General features: G+C 49.5%; 2 protein-coding genes and 1 long non-coding RNA gene across 6 annotated transcripts; 2 read left to right on the plus strand and 1 right to left on the minus strand.

The window, feature by feature from the left end:
• Positions 1-197: 197 nt before the first annotated feature.
• On the plus strand, positions 198-12,307 carry HSBP1L1 (heat shock factor binding protein 1 like 1). 3 transcript variants are annotated; one of them, XM_037036185.1, is made up of 5 exons: positions 198-385; positions 2,404-2,564; positions 3,259-3,325; positions 4,264-4,358; positions 11,369-12,307. In XM_037036185.1, the coding sequence occupies exons 2-5, from the start codon at positions 2,517-2,519 to the stop codon at positions 11,546-11,548; spliced, it is 390 nt and encodes a 129-aa protein (XP_036892080.1). In that variant the 5' UTR covers positions 198-385; positions 2,404-2,516; the 3' UTR covers positions 11,549-12,307. The 3 variants fall into 3 exon arrangements, with proteins under 3 accessions (XP_036892080.1, XP_036892072.1, XP_036892089.1); XM_037036177.1 differs by lacking the exon at positions 198-385 and having other exon boundaries at positions 2,093-2,564; XM_037036194.1 differs by lacking the exons at positions 198-385; positions 2,404-2,564; positions 11,369-12,307 and adding exons at positions 2,630-3,055; positions 5,937-6,070.
• On the plus strand, positions 8,434-9,186 carry LOC118979901 (uncharacterized). The gene is made up of 2 exons (XR_005065004.1): positions 8,434-8,948; positions 9,019-9,186. It is a non-coding gene; the product is annotated as an uncharacterized LOC118979901 (long non-coding RNA).
• TXNL4A (thioredoxin like 4A) lies at positions 10,995-18,046 on the minus strand. Of its 2 annotated transcripts, none has more exons than XM_037036208.1 (4): positions 17,962-18,046; positions 17,548-17,720; positions 12,391-12,494; positions 10,995-11,362 (listed from the first exon to the last, which is right to left on the minus strand). In XM_037036208.1, the coding sequence occupies exons 2-4, from the start codon at positions 17,698-17,700 to the stop codon at positions 11,191-11,193; spliced, it is 429 nt and encodes a 142-aa protein (XP_036892103.1). In that variant the 5' UTR covers positions 17,701-17,720; positions 17,962-18,046; the 3' UTR covers positions 10,995-11,190. The 2 variants fall into 2 exon arrangements, with proteins under 2 accessions (XP_036892103.1, XP_036892113.1); XM_037036218.1 differs by lacking the exon at positions 17,962-18,046 and adding an exon at positions 15,256-15,325 and having other exon boundaries at positions 17,548-17,637.
• Positions 18,047-19,107: the final 1,061 nt, after the last annotated feature.

The following is a 19,107-nucleotide window of genomic DNA, read 5'->3' on the forward strand; positions in this document are numbered from 1 at the left end:
CGAACAAAGCCCGCAGCCTGCAGCGGGACCCCAGACCTAGAGCACGCGCACCAGAGACGCTGTAGCAGCCGCTGCCGCGGTGCAGCCGAGCAGTTCTGCGGGCGCCTCCACAAGGTGCCCTGTGCAGGGGAAGGGAACAGGGACGCCGGAGGGCGCTCCCCACCCCCCCACCCCGCCCCCGCCCCCGCCCCCGCCCCCCGCAGCCAGACCCAGTCTAAAGATGCAGCGGCCAGGCTGGGAGTGGCGGCCCCGGCGGGTGGCGGGGCCGGAGGACCCTGTGTGAGGCCAGCCAGCCCTGCGTGCCCAGGGCCCCCAGGATCCGATGGGCGAGGAGCCCCTCAGCGCTCCCCTCGACCACAGCAAACCCTAAACGGAAGGCCTGGTGGTGAGAGGTGGCCCCGGGGACACAGGGCCAGCATCTGGTTCACGCCTCTGGTCCTGTCTCCCTGGCACGTGTGGGCAAATTGGTGGCCAGCCCACAGCCACCTGCTGCTCAGGGACTATCAGGGTGTGTGGAGACGGTCCGCAAGGGGGAGGGAGAGGGAATCAGGAGCCCTGGAATTCTGAGCCTAGAGCTCAAAGGGTGAGCTGGGCAATGTACTTTGAAAACGTACGTTGTAGTAAAATGTATAGAAGGCCGACTGACCGTCTCAGCCATGCTGGAGGGCACGGCTCGGCAGCATTCAGTGCGCCGCGGTTGTGCGGCGTCACCACCGTCCTCTCCAGATCGTTCCTTCCCGTCTCACACTGGCTGCGTCCACTAAACACCAACTGGCCCCTGCCCGGCACCCACCGTCTGCTTTCCACATGAGTTCGAGGTCTGAGGTACTTCACGGGACTGGAATCATCCAGCGCCAAACCCGGCACAGTCAGAGCTTCCTTCTGCAGCTGAGAGATGCGCCATGACAGGGACAGACTAGGTTCTGTTGATTCACCTATTGGACTCTTGGCTGTTTCCTTCCCCTCTTGATATTGTTAGTAGCGTTGCTGTGAACGCTGTGTGCACATTTTTGTGCAGAAAGAGGCGGACATTTCTCTTGGGTCGATACATAAAGGTGGAATTGAGGCTTCACAGACTGGCAGGCTAGTCCCACTCTGGCCGCGCCATTTCTCATCCCCACAGCAACTGTGAGGCCCTGGATGGGCCACTTCTCCTCAGCACTTGATATTGTCTGTGTTTGGTAGCCATCGTGGCTGTGACCTGCGACCTCAGGGTGGTTCTGATTTGCAGCCTGCTGATTACTAATGGTCTCGGGCAGCTCTGCATGTGCGGTCGCGTTTCACACCCCAGGTGTCTCGGGCTGTGGCTCAGCTGGGCCCCTGGGCCCCTGGGGTGACTCAGGCTGACTGGGGTGCCCTGCCCCACAGAGCTTCCAGGGTAAGGAGTTGCAAAACAGGTCGCCACCCAAAAAGGGACCCAGGAGCTGCCACCCATAAGGGCTGAAAGGGCACCAGAAGGAGGGGCATGGAGTGAGGATTTCCTTCCAGATCTTTGGTGACATCAGAACCCAGGTGCACAAGCTGCTGTGTGTCAGGAGTTGGTCACAGGATGTAGAGTTCTTAGTTTTATTTTTTGAAATATTTTTAGAGAAGGGGAGGGAGAGAGACATCAATGTGTGGCTGCCTCTCATGCCCCCTGCCCACCCCCACCAGGGACCTGGCCCGAAACCCAGGTGTGAGCCCCGACCAGGAATTTTTTTCCACAGCAGCCTTTCGGTGTTCGGGATGGGGCCCAGCCCACTGAGCCACACAGGGCAGGGCAGGGGTCTTAACTGGGAAGTTGACCGTGGATTGGGCAGGCACGCAGAGAGCATGGTCTGCTGCAGGGGTGGTTACAGGGCCAGATCCCCGGGCCCCCAAGGCCCCCGTTGGAGAAGCTGTCCGAAGGGATGGAACGCAGAGTGGACAGTGGGCCCAGGGACGGGTGGTGAGTGTTCAGTGGGGCAGAAGTTTAGTTTGGGAAGATGAAAGAGTTCTGTGGGTGGACGGTGGTCACCGCTGCACAGCCCTGTGAATGTGCCCCATGCTACTGAGCCATGCACTGAGAAATGATGAACACGGTGGGGTTTATGTTGTGTGCATTCTAAGTAATAGTAATAACAACGAGGAGGAGGATGGGGAGGAGATGGGCGCGCTCTAGGGCTGCCTCTCTCAGCTCCAGAGTGATGGGAAACGCAGGCCAGACCAGAGGCCTTGTGCCCGAAGAGGGTCGCAGCTCCGTGCCCGTGGGACAGTGACCTTCAGGAGGAAGCCGCCCCTCACCTTCCAGGCCTTCTCCCAGGACCTGCTGGGCAGCTTCAGTGTCTCAGGGCTGGGAGGCACGCCCTGCCCAGGAGTTCACGGGGGCATCTGGGTTGGGTAGATGCTACAGCCCAGCCAGGCTCTCAGGTGTTCCCCAGGCAGCAGGAGCCCTGCCCTCGGCGGCGGCTGCCGGACCAGAAGGGGGCACCGCGACTCTGACCCGCCGGAGCCACCTGGCCCCACCGGCACCGCCAGACCCACGCCCCCCGCTCCACATGGATGCACAGGGACCCGGAGACCTTGGGCTCGCGCTCAGGGGCGCGGTGAGTCGGGGCCCCGCCCCCTCCCTTCGCCCCCCGACTCACCCCTTCCAACCCGCCTGCGCCCCCGCCCACCCTCCGACAGGCGAAGCTAGTCAAGGACGGACCAGGAAGCACCACTGTGGGATGTTGTAGGTTCTTACACCTGCGTGGTCCGGAGGAAGGGGACCTGCTGGGTACAGGACACAGCGGCTGGCTGTGGGCAGTGGTCTTCACACTGCGAGACGCGTTCTGGGCGGCCCACGGGCCCGTCTAACGCTTGTGTGAGGAAGGAGCCGCGTCCCGGGTGGTTTGAGGTCGCCGGTGAAGCACCAAGCCGCCGGTGCACAGGGCCCGTCTGCCTCTGTCCTCCGCGGCAGACACACTTCGGGCACGTCCTGCCTGCCGGCCTGCTGATGCCCCAGGCCAGGGGCCGAGGTCACATCGGTGGCTGTGACCCCCGGGCCAGGCTCCGGACCACCCAGGGGCTCCCTGCTGTTGTCAAGTGCCCACACGTAGGTGCAGGGTCCCCTTGGGTTGGTTTCTGTGTGTGGTGCGAGGGAGGGGCCACCAGCTTATTTATTGCCCCCCCCCCTTACTGAAAAGACTTTCCTTGTCAAAAATCAACTGCATGCGAGGTTCTGTTCCACCATGCCGGAAATGCCCGACATCAGGAGCAAGTACTACCTTCATTGTCTTCTGGCTCTTTTTTTTTCAGGCAGAAAATCTATTTCAGGAACTTGAAGAACATTTCCAAGCTCTGACTGCAACACTAAATCTCAAAAATATCCTTTTCTGTTTTATAGCAAAAACTGCAATGCTTTGGACTGTTAGATTATCATGGAATAGCTTTTTAGTGGAGGATTTTTGACCTAGGAATTCCTGTTTCCACCTGTGCCTTAAGTGACATCCTGATGCAATAATTACCAGTCACAGACGATTTCTTCCTGCTTGGCCAGCAGCACAAGGCATTTTTGTGTGGCAATAAAATATGTGGACACACCACACATGACTCCATAGCCACGCCTTCCCATCACGCCTTAAATCTGTGGTCTGCTCAGGGAGTCTCGCATGTGCTGCCACGCACAGACAGAACACAGACAGACAAAAGCCCACAGACAGAACACAGAAGACCTCCAACCCAGGATGCTCCACCTGGCTCCCCGACCTGTTTTGTTTTGTTCTTTGACAGCTCACTGTTTTTGCTGAGACGTGAATTCAAACACAATTAGGAGAGAATGTTTGTTGCCAGCTGAGCAGATCCAGACAAGACAACTATTAAATTATTAGGTGTGTCCAGTGTGAGCTCCCTTCTCACAATCAAACTTGCTCCTTAAACACTGTGTGCAAAGTATTTGCACGTAGAACTTGCAATTTCTGATTCTGTAGGTGGGTTCCCACAGGAAAAAAATCTTAAACATGACAAACTGAGTTAATAACTGAGTTGTTATTTCCATAATATCTGCAACCTCATTAGAGTTTGGTTAAGACAGTGGAGCATGCCAGACCACCTCCCATCCCTGCCCCTGTGCCCACACCTGGGGAGCCAAGCCTTCAGAGCCGAGCTTAGAGACAACTCCCAAAGACCTCCAGGAAGCACCTGCACTGGCCTCGGGGGTCTTACAGGTGGTGGCAGGGAGGGCGTTTGTCAGCCCAGGGAGGAGCAGGTGCAGGTTAAAGCAGGGCTTTCCGGGCAGGGGCTCTGTGCTCCTTGACGTGGAACTGGAAGAAATGGGGAGGCGCCTCCAGGACCTGCAGAGCAACGTGGATAAGCTGATGGTGCAAGCCGGGATCACAAAAGCTATGGAGAAACACACGGTAAGGCTATGGCCAGGAGACTAAGTTTCCTTCCTGCAGAGCCTGGGATCGCGTTCGTCTGGAAAACGCAATCTGGTATTTGTTCACTATGGGAGTTCCTGCCTTTGTACCTGAAAAACCTTCAGAGGTAACAAGTCTTTCACAAATGCTCCTTTCAAAATACACCAGCTGAGCCCTGGCCCAGCATCTCAGTGGGTTAGAGAATCATCCCGATAAGCCAAGGTGTCAGGTTCAATCCCTGGTCAGGGAGCAAACAAGAAACAACCAATGAGTGCACCAGTAAGTGGAACAACAAGTTGATGTTGTTTGTCTCTCAAAATCCGTAAGTAAAAAAATATTAATAGACCAATTTAACACTCTGTCATATTCCTTTAGAAGTTCACGTTTCAAACGAAAAACTTTATTATTTAAAAATTGGATTTCATTCAAGTACTTGTTTACTCCCACCCCTCCAATTAATCTTTAGGCAAAACACAAGCCACGACCATTTAGACACTGGGGATTATAACTATCGGTTTCTATTTGAGACAGTGTACTCATGGAACCATTTGAATACATGTTGCATTAAACCCTCCACCCGAGGACCCCGCCTTTGTAGTGGAATTTTGCACAGACCCTTGAGATGCAAATAAATGCTTACCTTCAGGTCTTGGACTGAACCTACGTCCATGTGATGCATGTGGAGAGGCACAACTTCATTAAGATACATACGTATGGTTTAGTCACATCTGATTCTGATTATATGAGCCTATTTTAATCATTACATGCCTTTGCACTCCCATTTCTTTGACGATTGTTACCCAAGTCATCGGGCACATCGCCCATACTTGCCTGCTAAACCAGAGCTAGTCCACTGCCCGAGACATAAACATCTCCATCTGGAGAACACGGGGGAGGGCACTCAAGCACTTCCATGGGTGCGGACACACCTGCCCCGCTGAGGTTGCATCAGGTGGGCCCACCTGCCCTGCAGTCCCTTCTAGGCCTCCTGGACACTGGGCCATTCGCCTGAGGGCTTGCTGGGGACAAGCCAGTGCCCAAGGGCAGGGACAGTGGGCCAGGGTCTACAAGATCCCCAGTGGGCACACCCCCAGGCACAGGATGGCAGTGTGGAAACTTAGTTCCCTCCCTCATCACCTAGATTCCAGCAGGGTTTTAAATCTGGTCACACCCCACTAAATACTGGGCATCAAATCATGTGGTTAATTAAATTCATATCAAGACCTCACTTTCTGATGCTCATGCAGCCATTCTTTAAAGAAGCAGAGAGGAGCCAGCAGGTGTCTAAGTCTGTTCTAACACGGTCAGTGCCCTTGACATTAAAAGGCCTAGGTAAGGTCGGGTCCATTTGGCTAAATCTGTGCTTGTTGGTGATGTTAGGTCAGAGCCTGTGGCGTGGGTTTCAGTGGATTCAGCAAACCTCCAAACTCGTGTTCCTGTTGTGGGCATTGTGAATGGAACTGGAGTCCATAACCCAAAACATCAAAAGCACTATTGTACCTTCAGAAAGACCGGGCTCCTGGTCGGTCTCTGCATTACACTGAACCTGTGACACCTTTGCCACATTTCCTTTGACAGACAGGAGGGGCCTCTCCAGACCCCTGGAACCCCGGCGATGGAAAGTGGACACGTGGTGCCCTGCTCACTGGTCCTCACAGGGAGTCCATGTTGACCCCACCTGACTGAAACAAAGGTCACTCGTCATCGCGTTTTTCTGCACACTGGAGTTTGCCCACACAAAGAGTGTCTTCATCATCACAGGGAATGAAGGCACCTTCATCCAAAGCTTGGATTTCAGTTTATTTAACTGGTCATTAATTGGTGTATAAGCAGATCTTTACCTCTTTCAATTTTTACCCCTGCAGACGGCGGACCAGTCACTTGAAAATTTGATAAAATGAAATTGTTTTAAAACTATATTTTATTGATTATGCTAATACAGTTATCCCATTTCCTCCCCTTCACTCCCCTCCACCCTGCACACCCCCTCCCACCCACATTCCCCCCTTTAGTTCATGTCCATGAGTCATACATATAAGTTCTTTGACTTCTACATTTCCTATACTATTCTTAACTTCCCCCCATGTATTTTGTACCTAGCATTTATGCTACTTATTCTCTGTACCTTTTTCCCCTCTCTCCCCTTCCCACTCCCCTGTTGCTAACCCTCCATGTGATCTCCATTGCTGTGGTTCTGTTCCTGTTCTAGTTGTTTGCTTAGTTTGCTTTTGTTTTTGTTTTAGGTGTGGTTGTTAATAATTGTGAGTTTGCTGTCATTTTACTGTTCATATTTTTAAAATCTTTTTCTTAGATAAATCCCTTTAACATTTCAAATAATAAGGGCTTGGTGATGATGAACTCCTTGAACTTGACCTTATCTGAGAAGCACTTTATCTGCCCTTCCATTCTAAATTAAAGCTTTGCTGGATAGAGCAATCTTGGATATAGGTCTTTGGATTTCATGACTTGGAATACTTCTTTCCAGCCCCTTCTTGCCTGTAAGGTCTCTTTTGAGAAATCAGCTGACAGTCTGATGGGCACTCCTTTGTAGGTGACTGTCGACTTTTCTCTTGCTGCTTCTAGGATTCTCTCCTTCATTTTAATCTTGGCTAATGTAATTATGATGTGCCTTGGTGTGTTCCTCCTTGGGTCCAGCTTCTTTGGGACTGTCTGAGCTTCCTGAACTTCCTGGAAGTCTATTTCCTTTGCCAGATTGGGGAAGTTCTCCTTTATTATTTGTTCAAATCTTTTCCACTTGTTGCTCTTCCTCTGGTACCCCTATAATTTGGATGTTGGAACATTTAAAGATATCCTGGAGGTTCCTAAGCCTCTCCTCATATTTTTAAATTCTTGTTTCTTCATTGTTTTCTGGTTGGTTGTTTCTTTCTTCCTTCTGGTCCACACTGTTGAGTTGAGTCCCAGTTTCCTTCCCATCACTATTGGTTCCCTGTACATTTTCCTTTATTTCACTTAGCATGGTCTTCATTTTTTAATGTAATTTGCGGCCAAATTCAACCAATTCTGTGAGCATCCTGATTACCAGTGGTTTTTTTTTTTTTAAGATTTATTTATTTTCAGAGAGACGAGAGAGAGGGATATAGCAATGTGAGGTTGCCTCTCCCTTCCCCATGTCCCCTACTGGGGACCTGGCTCACAACCCACGCATATGCCCTGACTGGGAATTGAACTGAACTGGCAACCTTTTTGTCTGCAGGCCCAGTGCTCAATCCACTCAGCCACACCAGCCAGAGCTGATTACCAGTGTTTTGAACTGAGCATCTGATAGGTTGGCTATCTCTTCATTGCTTAGTTGTATTTTTCCTGGAGCTTTGATCTGTTCTTTCGTCTGGGCCTTTTGTTGGTGTTGTTGCTGTTGTCTCGCCGCACCTATTACGTAGTGAGGGGCGGAGCGAGCCTTAGATGTTCACCAGGGCGGGGCAACCCAGGACGCTAGGTTGTGATGCTGTATGTGGGGGAGGGATCTAAGAGGGGGCAATAGCGCTTGTTCTGTCCTTGCTGGATTTCAGTCACTTACCCCGCTATCTACAAGCCAAGTGGGCCCTTCTGGTGCTGATCCAGGGCGAGAGGGTTTGTGTACGTTCTAGGACCCTGTGGGTCTCTCCAGTGAACTCTCCTGTGAGGCTGGGAGTTTCTCCTGCTGCCGCCTCAACCCCCACAGGTGTTTTCAGTCAGAGGCTTTGAGGCTTTATTTCCCCCCGAGCTGGAGCCCTGGGTTGTGCAGTCCATCCTGCTCCCCAGTTGTTTCTCCCAGTTTATCTGCGTGTGAATGCAGGACCACCGGCTCCACCATTCGCCATCTTGCCATTCAGCTGCAGCCTTGCGCAACCCCTCCGTAATCCGCCTCCTGCTGGGTCCTCCAGCCACTGCCTTGCCGTGAGTCCTCTCTGCTCGGTTGCCTATCTCTGCCCCTCCTACAGGGTGGATGGATGTTTCTTCTTTAACTCCTTGATTGTTAGATTTCCATACAGTTCAGTTTTCTGTCATTTCTGGTTGTTTTTTGTTTTTAAATTGTTGTCCTTCTTTTGGTGGTGCAAAGAGGTGCAGTGTGTCTACCTACACCTCCATCTTGGCCAGAAGTCCTCGAAAACTTCTTAATAATCTGAATTCTGATTTTTAGCATTTGAAAATTTGTTTTAGTAAAATAAGAGTATAAAAACAAAGGCCATGGGATAAGAATGCAACTCTGAAGGTGATGAACCCCCTAACGAAAGGTGTGCCAGATGGCAGAACATGTCTCCATCCACACCTAACTTTGGGAATTGTGCAAGAGAAGTGTGAGCTGTGCGAGGTCCACTTCTTTCTAAATTCAAGTCTATGCAGATCTTCTTCAAAGACCATCAGCAGTTTCCTAGTAGAAATCACTTTTTCAATGGCTGCATTGCCCAGCAGTTCCAGTCAAGTGGTCTTGGAGAGACTCACTTTGATCTGTGTCGTCCAGACCGGTTATGAGAGCTGTGCTCTCCAAACCCAACAAAACCTAAATGAGAACCAAGGAGGCAGGTGAGCCTAGAGCACCGGTGACTCCTGGGTACCCTCGCCTCTTGCCCCCTGGAAGCAGTTAGCAACTAGGTCTCTGTAGGTAACGGAGATGCAGATGCAACTAGGTCTCTGTAGGTAACGGAGATGCAGATGCAACTAGGTCTCTGTAGGTAACGGAGATGCACTTTCAAACAGTTACCCAGTTCCCCTCTCTGTGGAGCTAGAGTGAAATAATCCTGATCACCCCCAAAAGGGTCAGTTACAGGCTCTCACTGTAAAAAAACAAAACTATTGCCGCATATTAATCATGTTCATCATTCAAAATCTACCATAATTGTACAATTTAGATGAACTACTGTCAACATCTTTTCCTTTTTCTTATTGACTTTAGAGGTGGGGAGGGAGAAAGGGAGAGAAACCTTGATCCAGAGAAGTATGCCTGCTGCATGTGCCCCACCAAACCCACAACCCAGGTATGTGTCCTGACCGGGAATTGAACTCGGGACCCTTTGGTGCTTGGAACGATGCCCCAACTGAGCCACTGTTCAGAGCTTAACATTTTTTCACCCCGTTGTATATAGTTGTGTTTATATCCTGCTTTCTTTGCATGTCATGAACGTTTAATATTTTATTATTTTAGAGATGGGGACAGAAATGTGTGGTGGCCTCTCTCGTGCCCCCTACCGGGGTGACCTGGCCTGCAACTCAGGCGTGTGCCCTGACTGGGAATTGAACCGGGGACCCTTTGATTTGCTGGCCAGCACTCAACCATGGAGCCATACCAGCCAGGGCATGAATGTTTTTCCCAGGTGAACATTTCACACACACTTTTTATGGCTGAGAGCCTGTTGTTTCAGACACTGAGGTTCTACGAGGCTTTCTTGCTACTACAAATAACCAATAATGAGCACTTGTACCCATGACTCATCTGCTAGAAAAAGGCCAGGTCCTGGGGCACAAAGTTTAAACCAGCAGCAGCAGCAGGAGGAGTGAGTGGGTGTTCACATCTTGTTTGGGAGAAAAGTGTAAATAGTTGTGAAAGAATTTATCAGCCTGGAGTTCCCACGCACACTCAAGGGCATGAGCAGTGGTCTGTGAGCTGGCTGGCAGCCGCTCACTGAGTAGCTAGCTGCTCTTGTTAGAATACCACAGACCCTCTTTCCGGTCACTGTCATTCACTCTGGACTTGAGCCACTTGCCCAGGAAGTGACTGCCCACCCCGACCCTGCAGTGAAACCCGAGAGGGGCAGCGGCTCCAGGTACGCTTCCTACCCCACCATCCACCTCCTTGCTCCTGGGCGGCTTGAGGAGAAACTTGAACCTGAAGTGGAAGCTATCGGAAAGAGGGTTTGTGGACTCTACAGAGAATACAGTATGTTTAAGTCCATTAGATACAACCTTGGGAGGAATAAGAAGCAGTGTACTCTTTATATTTAAAAGAAAGGCCTCCCAAGTCATTTTATTGCACTGTTTTTATAACCTGAAGATACTCTGGATTCCACTGTGGGTTGAATGGCCTGTACCCTCCTACCCCCAGATCCATGTGTTGGGAACCCTAACCCCTGGGCCCTGAGAATGTGACCTTAGTGGACATGCGATGTTGCATATGCGATCAGTTAGGATGTCACATTGGAGTCAGGCGGCCTTCATCCAATGCTGGTGTCCTTATAAAAGGGGGCATGTAGCCCTGGTTGGGTAGCTGAGTTGTTTAGAGCATTGTCCCAATACATGACGGTTGTGTTTTCAATCCCTGGTCAGAGCACAATACAAGACTCAAACAATGAATGCATCAGGAAGTGGGACAACAAACCAATGTTTCTCTGTAAAAATAATAATAATAAAAGGTTGAACACAGACACAACTCAGGGAGAAGGCCTAGATGAGAGCTGAGACTGGGGTGGGCTGAGAAATGCCTGGGGCCCCAAAGTCCAGTCTCCAGGCTGTTGAGACACGAATGTCTGCCCGGCGGCCCAGGTTCTGGCCCTTCACTCCAGCAGCCCGGGAAGTGGAGACCTCACCACCAGGGAGGCAAAACAGCAGCCACAGGGCACCCCCGACCTTCACTCCAGGGCTAGAGAACTAAGCTCCTCCCAAGCCTGTGACCTACACAAGAAGCCAACCACCTGGATGTCCCCATCACCACACACTCGTTTACTTCAGCTAGGTATTTACAGACATCTGCAAATTTGAACGTACGGCTGTCAGGCCAACTCCGGGTTGAGACCACGCAGGCCCCTGTCCTTCCCCAAACTCCTCTGCAAAGGCTTTGAGTCCCACCCATCTCCACGGGAGAACGGCTGCCCGGTGCACATGCCCTGCCCACAGCAGGCACTCAGTATCGGTATTTCGTGGAGTAGTCCTTCGGGGACACGACCAGGCCACGGCCCTTACGGGCGCCCCGGTACACAGTCTCAATGATGTCTATCATCTCCTGCTTGTCCTCCATGGCCCAGTTGATCTTGTTGTTGTTGCCGGTGCCGAGGTCGATCATGATGTGCTTGTTCCTGCAGGGAAAGGTGCATGCGCATCAGAGCCTCCGAGGGGACCCTGGCCCAGCCAACAACCTGGCTGAGCGCTGGGGATCCTCCCCCAACCACCCTGTCCCAAGAGAACCCGCAGAGCCTGCCCGCCTTGGGCCTGCGGGACCCCGAGCTCACAAACAGTGGTTTTCAGCCACAAAGCTGTGCTAACTGGTCACTCAGACTTCATGAAGCGGAGGCACACCCTGCACACCTTGCACACCTGGACCACCCTCGCCAACAGGGGCTCCGCGTGTGGAGCAGACATGACACTGCTGCCCACCGGCTTGTGTGGCGACAGCAGCAGGGAGACATTGGACACATGTGACAATGTCCAAGGGTGGTTTCTTTCTAATGAAGCCTCCACAACAGAGCTATTTATTTACTCATGATGTGACTTGACTTGACTGCTACACAAATACCATCAAATGTACGTGGCGTCTGGGCCAGACCCTTGTGGCCCTGGCCGGTGTCCGTGCCCACGGCTTCCTCTGCAGCAAAGCCCATGAGCTGTGGAATCGAATGCACCTACGGCAGTTAGAGATGTTCCTCAGGCCAATAATTCACAGGCTAGAGTCCACAACAGAATGTCTAAGCTGATAAAATGACTTGTAAGCAAAGAAATTAAGTGCAGGTTTCACAAAGAACACTAAATAGAGTCACCGATATCATATTTCAAAAGTGAGTTATTTTAAAAGACATTTTCATCAACAGGTTATTTGAAGGTACCTTAAATGTCAGTAAGAATGTCTTCCATTTAATTACGCCTCACCTAGGTTTCTGGGCAAAGTTATTCCAAAAGAGTAATGTGTTACTAAGGAAATGCTAAAACTGGAAATTGTGTTACTTTGGAAATTGTTTAAAAGATACAGTCTGTAAGTGACAAGGCTATGTAACTGACTTCCTTCTGAATAAAAGGACCTAAAGGCACCTTGACCACATTAAACTTCCAGACCAACCACTCCATGAGAAGGCGACCTCAGTGGCGGGGTGGGGGGAGACGGGACACGCACCTGAAGAAGAACATGACTGTGCACGGGTCATACAGCTCGTACATCTTATTGAAGTCAGGGACCTCTGTGATGTCCACAAGGTAAATAACTGCAAAGTTTTTAACCTGAAAGTAAAGAAGATTGAAAAAATCTAAAATAACAAATCATTCTTATATTCTGCAAAAGCACATTAAAAGTAAAAACAACCATCTGTGTGTAATAGAACCGTTTCCAAACTAACTCTCCAGCATTTTTCCCAATAGCATTAGCACAGAAAATAATCCAACAAGCTCAGGATTCTGAGCAAGTCAATGGCCATTTACACCTCCTTTTAACATTTTTTAGAATAGCAAGTTTCAAGAATCTGCAGAAAATATCCACACGTGTTATTATTCACACTGATCTAGCAACAATCTATACAAACTTTTCCAACTTGTACTTTTACAGATACTTCATTGGGCGCACTGAACCACTGCTTGGCAGCATGCCTTTGGAATTCAGCTGTACGTTCCCCATGTGCTTAGGAGGATGTATTTGCACCTCTTGTAAATACTGAAAGACGAGTATCCCAGATAATATTATGTCAAATTTTCTTTAATTATAAGTTCATCAGAGAAGATTTAGAAAACCCCCAAAAATGAAAAAAAAATCCCCTTCAATACCAACACAAAGTTAACTGCTGCAAAGGTATTTTTAGTGTATTCTTTCCGATTTTTTTCTAGTATATATGTATTTATATTGTTAAAATCTGTTCAGCCCTGGCTGGTCCAGTGGATTGGACGCCGGTTTGGGAACCAAAAGGTTGCTGGTTCAATTCCCAGTCAGGGCACATGCCTGGGTTGCAGGCCAGGTCCCCAGTAGGGNATCCCCTTCAATACCAACACAAAGTTAACTGCTGCAAAGGTATTTTTAGTGTATTCTTTCCGATTTTTTTCTAGTATATACGTATTTATATTGTTAAAATCTGTTCAGCCCTGGCTGGTCCAGTGGATTGGACGCCGGTTTGGGAACCAAAAGGTTGCTGGTTCAATTCCCAGTCAGGGCACATGCCTGGGTTGCAGGCCAGGTCCCCAGTAGGGGGCGTGCGAGAGGCAACCAATAGGTGTATCTCTCACACATTGATGTTTCTGTCCCCGTCTTTCTCCCTCCCTTCCCCACTAAAAAAAAAAAAAAAAGAAAATCTGTTCATATTGTCTTAACAAAATGTGATCATACAGATACAATTATTTAGTGCCAGGCTTTAATCACAAGCATTCTCGTATACATTGTCCTTGACAAAAACACAACTTTTATGGCTACATTAAACAGTTCATCAAATGGCTACAGCCTGTACTCTCTGCTTTCCCGCAGCTGATACCATCGTTCCCTCACGTTCATTAGAGCCAGAAGAAAACCGTCTTTCATGGCCACATAACATTCCCCCCGGGAGGGTAAGCGTTTCCAGTTTAAACCCCAATGCCCATGCCCTGACAACTGCTGGCACCTACTCTGGCACCCTTGGGACCCATGGGAGGGCTCTGGGTCCCACCTGGCACTGCACCTGGCCCATGGCCCCTCCGCCCCCCATCACTGGATACTGTGGCTGCTTCTGCTGTTGCTGTAAATGACAGCCCTGGGCTTCTGGGGCCTCAAGCCTCGCCTCTGAGGGGCCGGGTGCTGAGAACAGGGTGACTGCTTGCCAGGCTCTTTGTGCAACACCGGTCCCACTACCTGAACATCCCAGCTGGAGCACACCCCACACCTTTCTGTCTCTGACGTAAACAAGAAATGACCGTGCCCCGTTTTAATGTATTTCTATGAAGTTTACTTAACCACTAGAATTTCCCTTTTTCAAGTTCTTTTCCCATTTACCCATGGGAATCGTCTTTCAAATGACATTACATGGACCGCTACATTACAGGAAGTGTTCTGCAGGCCTTTCTGCCCACTCTGCTCTCACAGCTCCCAGTGGGTTCAGCCCCGGTGTCCCTTTCCTACAGACTTCCAGGTCACATAGGCAGTAGGTGGCAGACTCCAGCTCGGCCTCACCCTTAACCACTGCTCAGTCCTGCAGCTCGAAGCTGCTTACTGGAAGGCTGCCACAACCAGAGCTGCAAACCCACAGCAAATACGAAAGTGCACTTTCTGCTGGTTCTGATCAGACTCCTCGCTGAATGAGCACCAGCTTCTACTGGTCCACTCAGGTCATGTGATGCTTCAAAAAGCTCCCCATGGTCACACCCAAAGAGTCCCGTCAGTGTGCTTGCCTTACACACAGTTCCATTCAGAACATGTAATTCCAAGCCAACACCACTGGGGTGCTACATGTTTTAAACTCTATTTTCTGGGCTTTTTAACACAAAAATTAAACATTCCACTTACTCTTACTCCTCATGAGACTTAGGTAACAGTGGGCTGTGACAGACTGTGTTCCTACAGAAAGGCAGACAGCTCAGGGAGACGAGAGCCAGTCTCTCTTCAAAGCTACATACAGGCCTGGCCGCATGGCTCAGTGGACTGGGTGTCGTCCCGCAAACCAAAAAGTCATGAGATTGACTCCCCATCTCAGGGCACACATCTGGGTTGAAGGTTCAGTCCCTGGTCAGGGCACATGTAGGAGGCAGCCGATTGATGTTTCTCTCTCACATCAATGTTTCTCTCCTCCTTTTTCCCTCCCCTCTCTCTGGAATCAAAGTAAAAAAAGGGGGAGGGGGGGCAGAAGCTACACATAAAACCATCTGCTTAACAGAAACCTTGTTATTATCACTCTACCAAATTTGGGACGTCTGTAAAGAGCATCTCCCTGTTTCAGTACAGCTCAAAATGAATCCAGTAGGAGGATTTGCACTGTCAGAGCATCAAGTCAACACTCCACATCTCAGCCTCAGCATGGGAAGTTTTACTCACTTTAAAACAGCTGGGATATCCAAACGGGGCTCGTAACAAGATGAGGAAGATCCCCCATTATCTGCCATTTCTGCAGAGGGAGATTTTTAAACAGAGTTAAATTGTTCTTTATACTAAAATCTTACATTTCAAAAATTCTTGTTGAGCTTCCCCAAAAGAACTTCCAGAATTATAAATTCATATTTTGCCCTTACACTAAGAAGGAAATAAAACATTAAGAGCATTATAATAAACTTCAAGTTTGCATTTTGAATAGCTATGTAATAGTACAATACTGAAAGTTTATTAAAATACAAATCCAAATTTCTGGACAAAAGAAAAAGGGTAACTCAAAAGGCCAGAGGAAAACACTCAAAGTGAGTCTAATTAAACTGTTCACATCAACAGGTTCACTACAAGAGTGTGGTCACTGGTGACACCACAATTCACTCTGAAACTGACATAAAGGTGTCGGAAAAGAACCACTCTGGTCAAAAACCTTAAAAACTTACGTTAATGCATAAAATCTGCCTCCTAGCCAAGGGCATCTTACTGAGTTTTGCTTAGACATGGAGAGCCAACCAACCCTCACATCTCTAGTCATCCTAGCCTGGCACTGCTGGCAGCAGGATCAGGACACCACCTGGTGATGCCGCTGCCACCTGCAAGGCAGAACCCAGAACACACACCCTAGGTTAGTTGACAGCACGCTAGCCATCTGCTTCTCGGGAAGGTGCTCAGTAGCGTCCCCGCTGAGCTCAGCTGCACCTGCCCTTGACCACTGCAGCCAAAACAATGAACAAACGCCCCACTCGAGGCTCTCCGGGCTCCCCAGGCATCTCCTCAAGTCCCTCAGTGCCTTGGGAATTCCCGACAGGCGCCACACTTATACTCAGACCCAGGCCTCTGCTGACGGGTTTCTGAAAGTCTAACCACAATTCCCCAGGCAGGTTGTTACAGAAACTGTTTCTGGACCTCACCCCAGACCCATGGAATCAGAATCTCAACGACGCACTTGGTAAGTATTCCTAGTGGCACTGATGATGACTGACATGGAAGACGGGTCCCTGACGTCCACGGTGCCACCCCACTCTACCTCTCCCATTGAACAGGAGCCTGAAAAATCAGCTTTCCTTTCCTAAGTACAAGATGTACCTCTATCTCTGTTACTATTGACTCAAAGTGTCATTTTAACCCGGCCTGTGTTAGCATCTCCTATTACCATGAAAGAAAAGGTGATTTCACCCTGGCTGGTGTGGCTCAGTGATTGCCTGCCAGCCTGCGAACTCAAGGGTTGCCGGTTAGATTCCCAATCAGCAAATGCCTGGGTTGCAGGCCAGGCCCTCAGTAGGGGGTGCACAAGAGGTAACCACACACTGATGTTTCTCTCCCTTCCCCTCTCTAAAAAGAAATAAAATCTTTAAAAAGAAGATGGTTTCAGTGTGTCCACTTTTACTTTTCAATCAAATGAATAACCTCTGAGATCATTCATAAGGTATAAGAAGTTAATTATTTCATTAACACTCTGGTATATTTGCCTTTTGCTCTATTGCTGCAGTTGCAAAAATCCAAGTGTGTTATCTTAAAATCGCCATGAAGAAATTTAAAAAAAGAATTGAGGCCTTGGTTACAGAGTGACGCACAACTTGCACACTTACTGTCTGCAAACAAGTGCCCAAGACAACCCCATGTATGACATGAAACATCAGGAAAACCAGATCTAATAAGAAACAATTCTAAGTTCTCCAACTGTTCCCTGCATTTAAATAATCACATCAAGTGAGACACGAAGAGCCCGGGGTGGCGAAAGAAGAGAGAAAAGGAAAAAGAAAAGGAAAAGAAAAGGAAACAGCAGGATCTACTATGTCATTAACATAAACATTCTGCTTCATAAATACAACAAATGAACGTGGTGCCAAAAAAAAAAGGCAAACTTTTTAAGCTGAGCTTTTAAAAGTGAATTTCCCTGCTCTTGGCCAAAGTCTGCAAATGTGTTATGTTCACGGTACTACAAATGTAAATTTTGAAAAACACCCTATGGCTAGGAATTCTTAAGTCATTTTATCTAGGGGGAGGGGCCATACACATTTTCAAAACTTGGAAATGCGGGAAACTTCTTCCAAGCTGTTGTGTACAATTTCAGGAAGCTCCTCACCAAGTCAGTTCTCTTCATTTGGTGGCTTCTGGAAATTAAGGCCTGAAGAACGAGTGCGAACTGCAGCTTTCACCCTCACTTTTAAATTTCCCTACCCACCCGAAAAGCCAAAGAAGACACTGAGCGACTGCAGCGCCTCGGGAGCGGGGCTGCGGTACCTTCTCCGCGATGCTGTACAGAACCTCGTCCATTTTCATGCACGTAGGGTCCCAATCGTGCCCGAACCGAATGACGACCACCCGGTCTTCTTCCGAAAGGATGGCCTGGTCCACCTGCCAGCCGTTGTGCAAGTGCGGGAGCATGTACGACATGTTGGCGACTGTGCTGGCCTCTGTGAAAGAGGGACTCGGTGGACGATCTGCTTCCGACTCGACCACAGCACGCGGCGCTGGCGGGGGGCACTGCCGCCCCGATCGCCGCTCCCTCTCCGGACTCCGAACCCCCACCCCCGGCGGGCCCCACTTCCTCCCAGGACCCCACTACCGATTCCCGACCCAGCCCCGCTCCCCTCCGGCCCGAACGCCCGCCACCCACCCCCAAGATCCGGACCCCCGACCCCCGCCCACACGGACCTCCGCCGACCCTGGAACTCTAACACAGCGGCCGCCGGGGCTTACAGGCATGCGGCCGCGCAGGCGTGTGCGTGCGCGTGCCCGCCGTGCGTGCGTCCACCGTGCGTGCGTCCGCGCCGGGGCTGCCTCCCCGAGTGAGTAGTGTGGTTGTAGCCTAGTCTGGTTGCGCGAGGGATGCTCCTTGGTCCGAAGGGCGGGGCAATGTCGGACTGGATGCCGCTTCACCGCGGAGCCGCCCTAACTGGGGCGGGGCTTGTCCCAGGCTCTCCACAGAGGCCCCAAATTAATAATTTTGGCAGTGTTGCTTTCGCGACATAAGCACACTCTGTTTTACTCGCCTAAAGCAGTTTTTTAACACAAGAGTACTCCGAGCTAATATATTGGTATTATTTGCAACACACAAGTTTTACATTTTGATTAAGTCCAATTTATTTATTTTTTGTTGCTTTTGTGTTTGGTGTCATACCTAAGAAACCCAGGTCATGAATGTTTACTCCTGTTTTCTCCGTATTCCTGTAAGAATTTCATACTTTTAATTACTACATTTAGCTCTATGATAATTTTGAGTTAACTTTTTTGTACGTTAGGTGTCCAACTTCTTTCTTTTGCATATGGGTATCCAGTTGTCCCACATCGTTTATTGGGAAGATTGCTCCTTCCTCATCGAATTGCCTTGGCACCGTTATTGAATATCAATTGACTTTAAATGCAAGGAGTTATTTCTGTAGCGTCAGTTCTACTCCAGTGATCTGTGTGTAGCTTTATGTCTGTCTTCATTCATGACGCTTTGTAGGAAGTCTTGAATCTGGAAGCGAGTTCCTCGGTTTTGTTTCATTTCAAGACTAGTTTGGCTCTCCCGAGTCCCTTGCATTCTAGACAAACGTTAGGGTTAGTATGTCAACTTCAGCAAAAGGCAGCTGGGGATTTTGGTGGGGACCGTGTTGAACCCGTACACCAATTTAAGGAGTGTTACCATTTAAGATTAATTTCCCCAATCCATGCATATGGGACTCTTTACGTTTATTTAAGACTTTTTAAAATTTATGTGAGTTTCCAGTGTCCACATCTTGCACTTGGTTGTTTCACTCTCTTTGGTGCTATTTAAATGACTGTTTTAAATATTTTGAGACTTTTCACAACTAGAGT

The sequence above is a fragment of the Sturnira hondurensis genome, unplaced genomic scaffold (assembly GCF_014824575.4).
Source record: "Sturnira hondurensis isolate 20B ecotype Veracruz unplaced genomic scaffold, ASM1482457v3 Scaffold0001872, whole genome shotgun sequence".
Classification (NCBI taxonomy): domain Eukaryota; kingdom Metazoa; phylum Chordata; class Mammalia; order Chiroptera; family Phyllostomidae; genus Sturnira; species Sturnira hondurensis.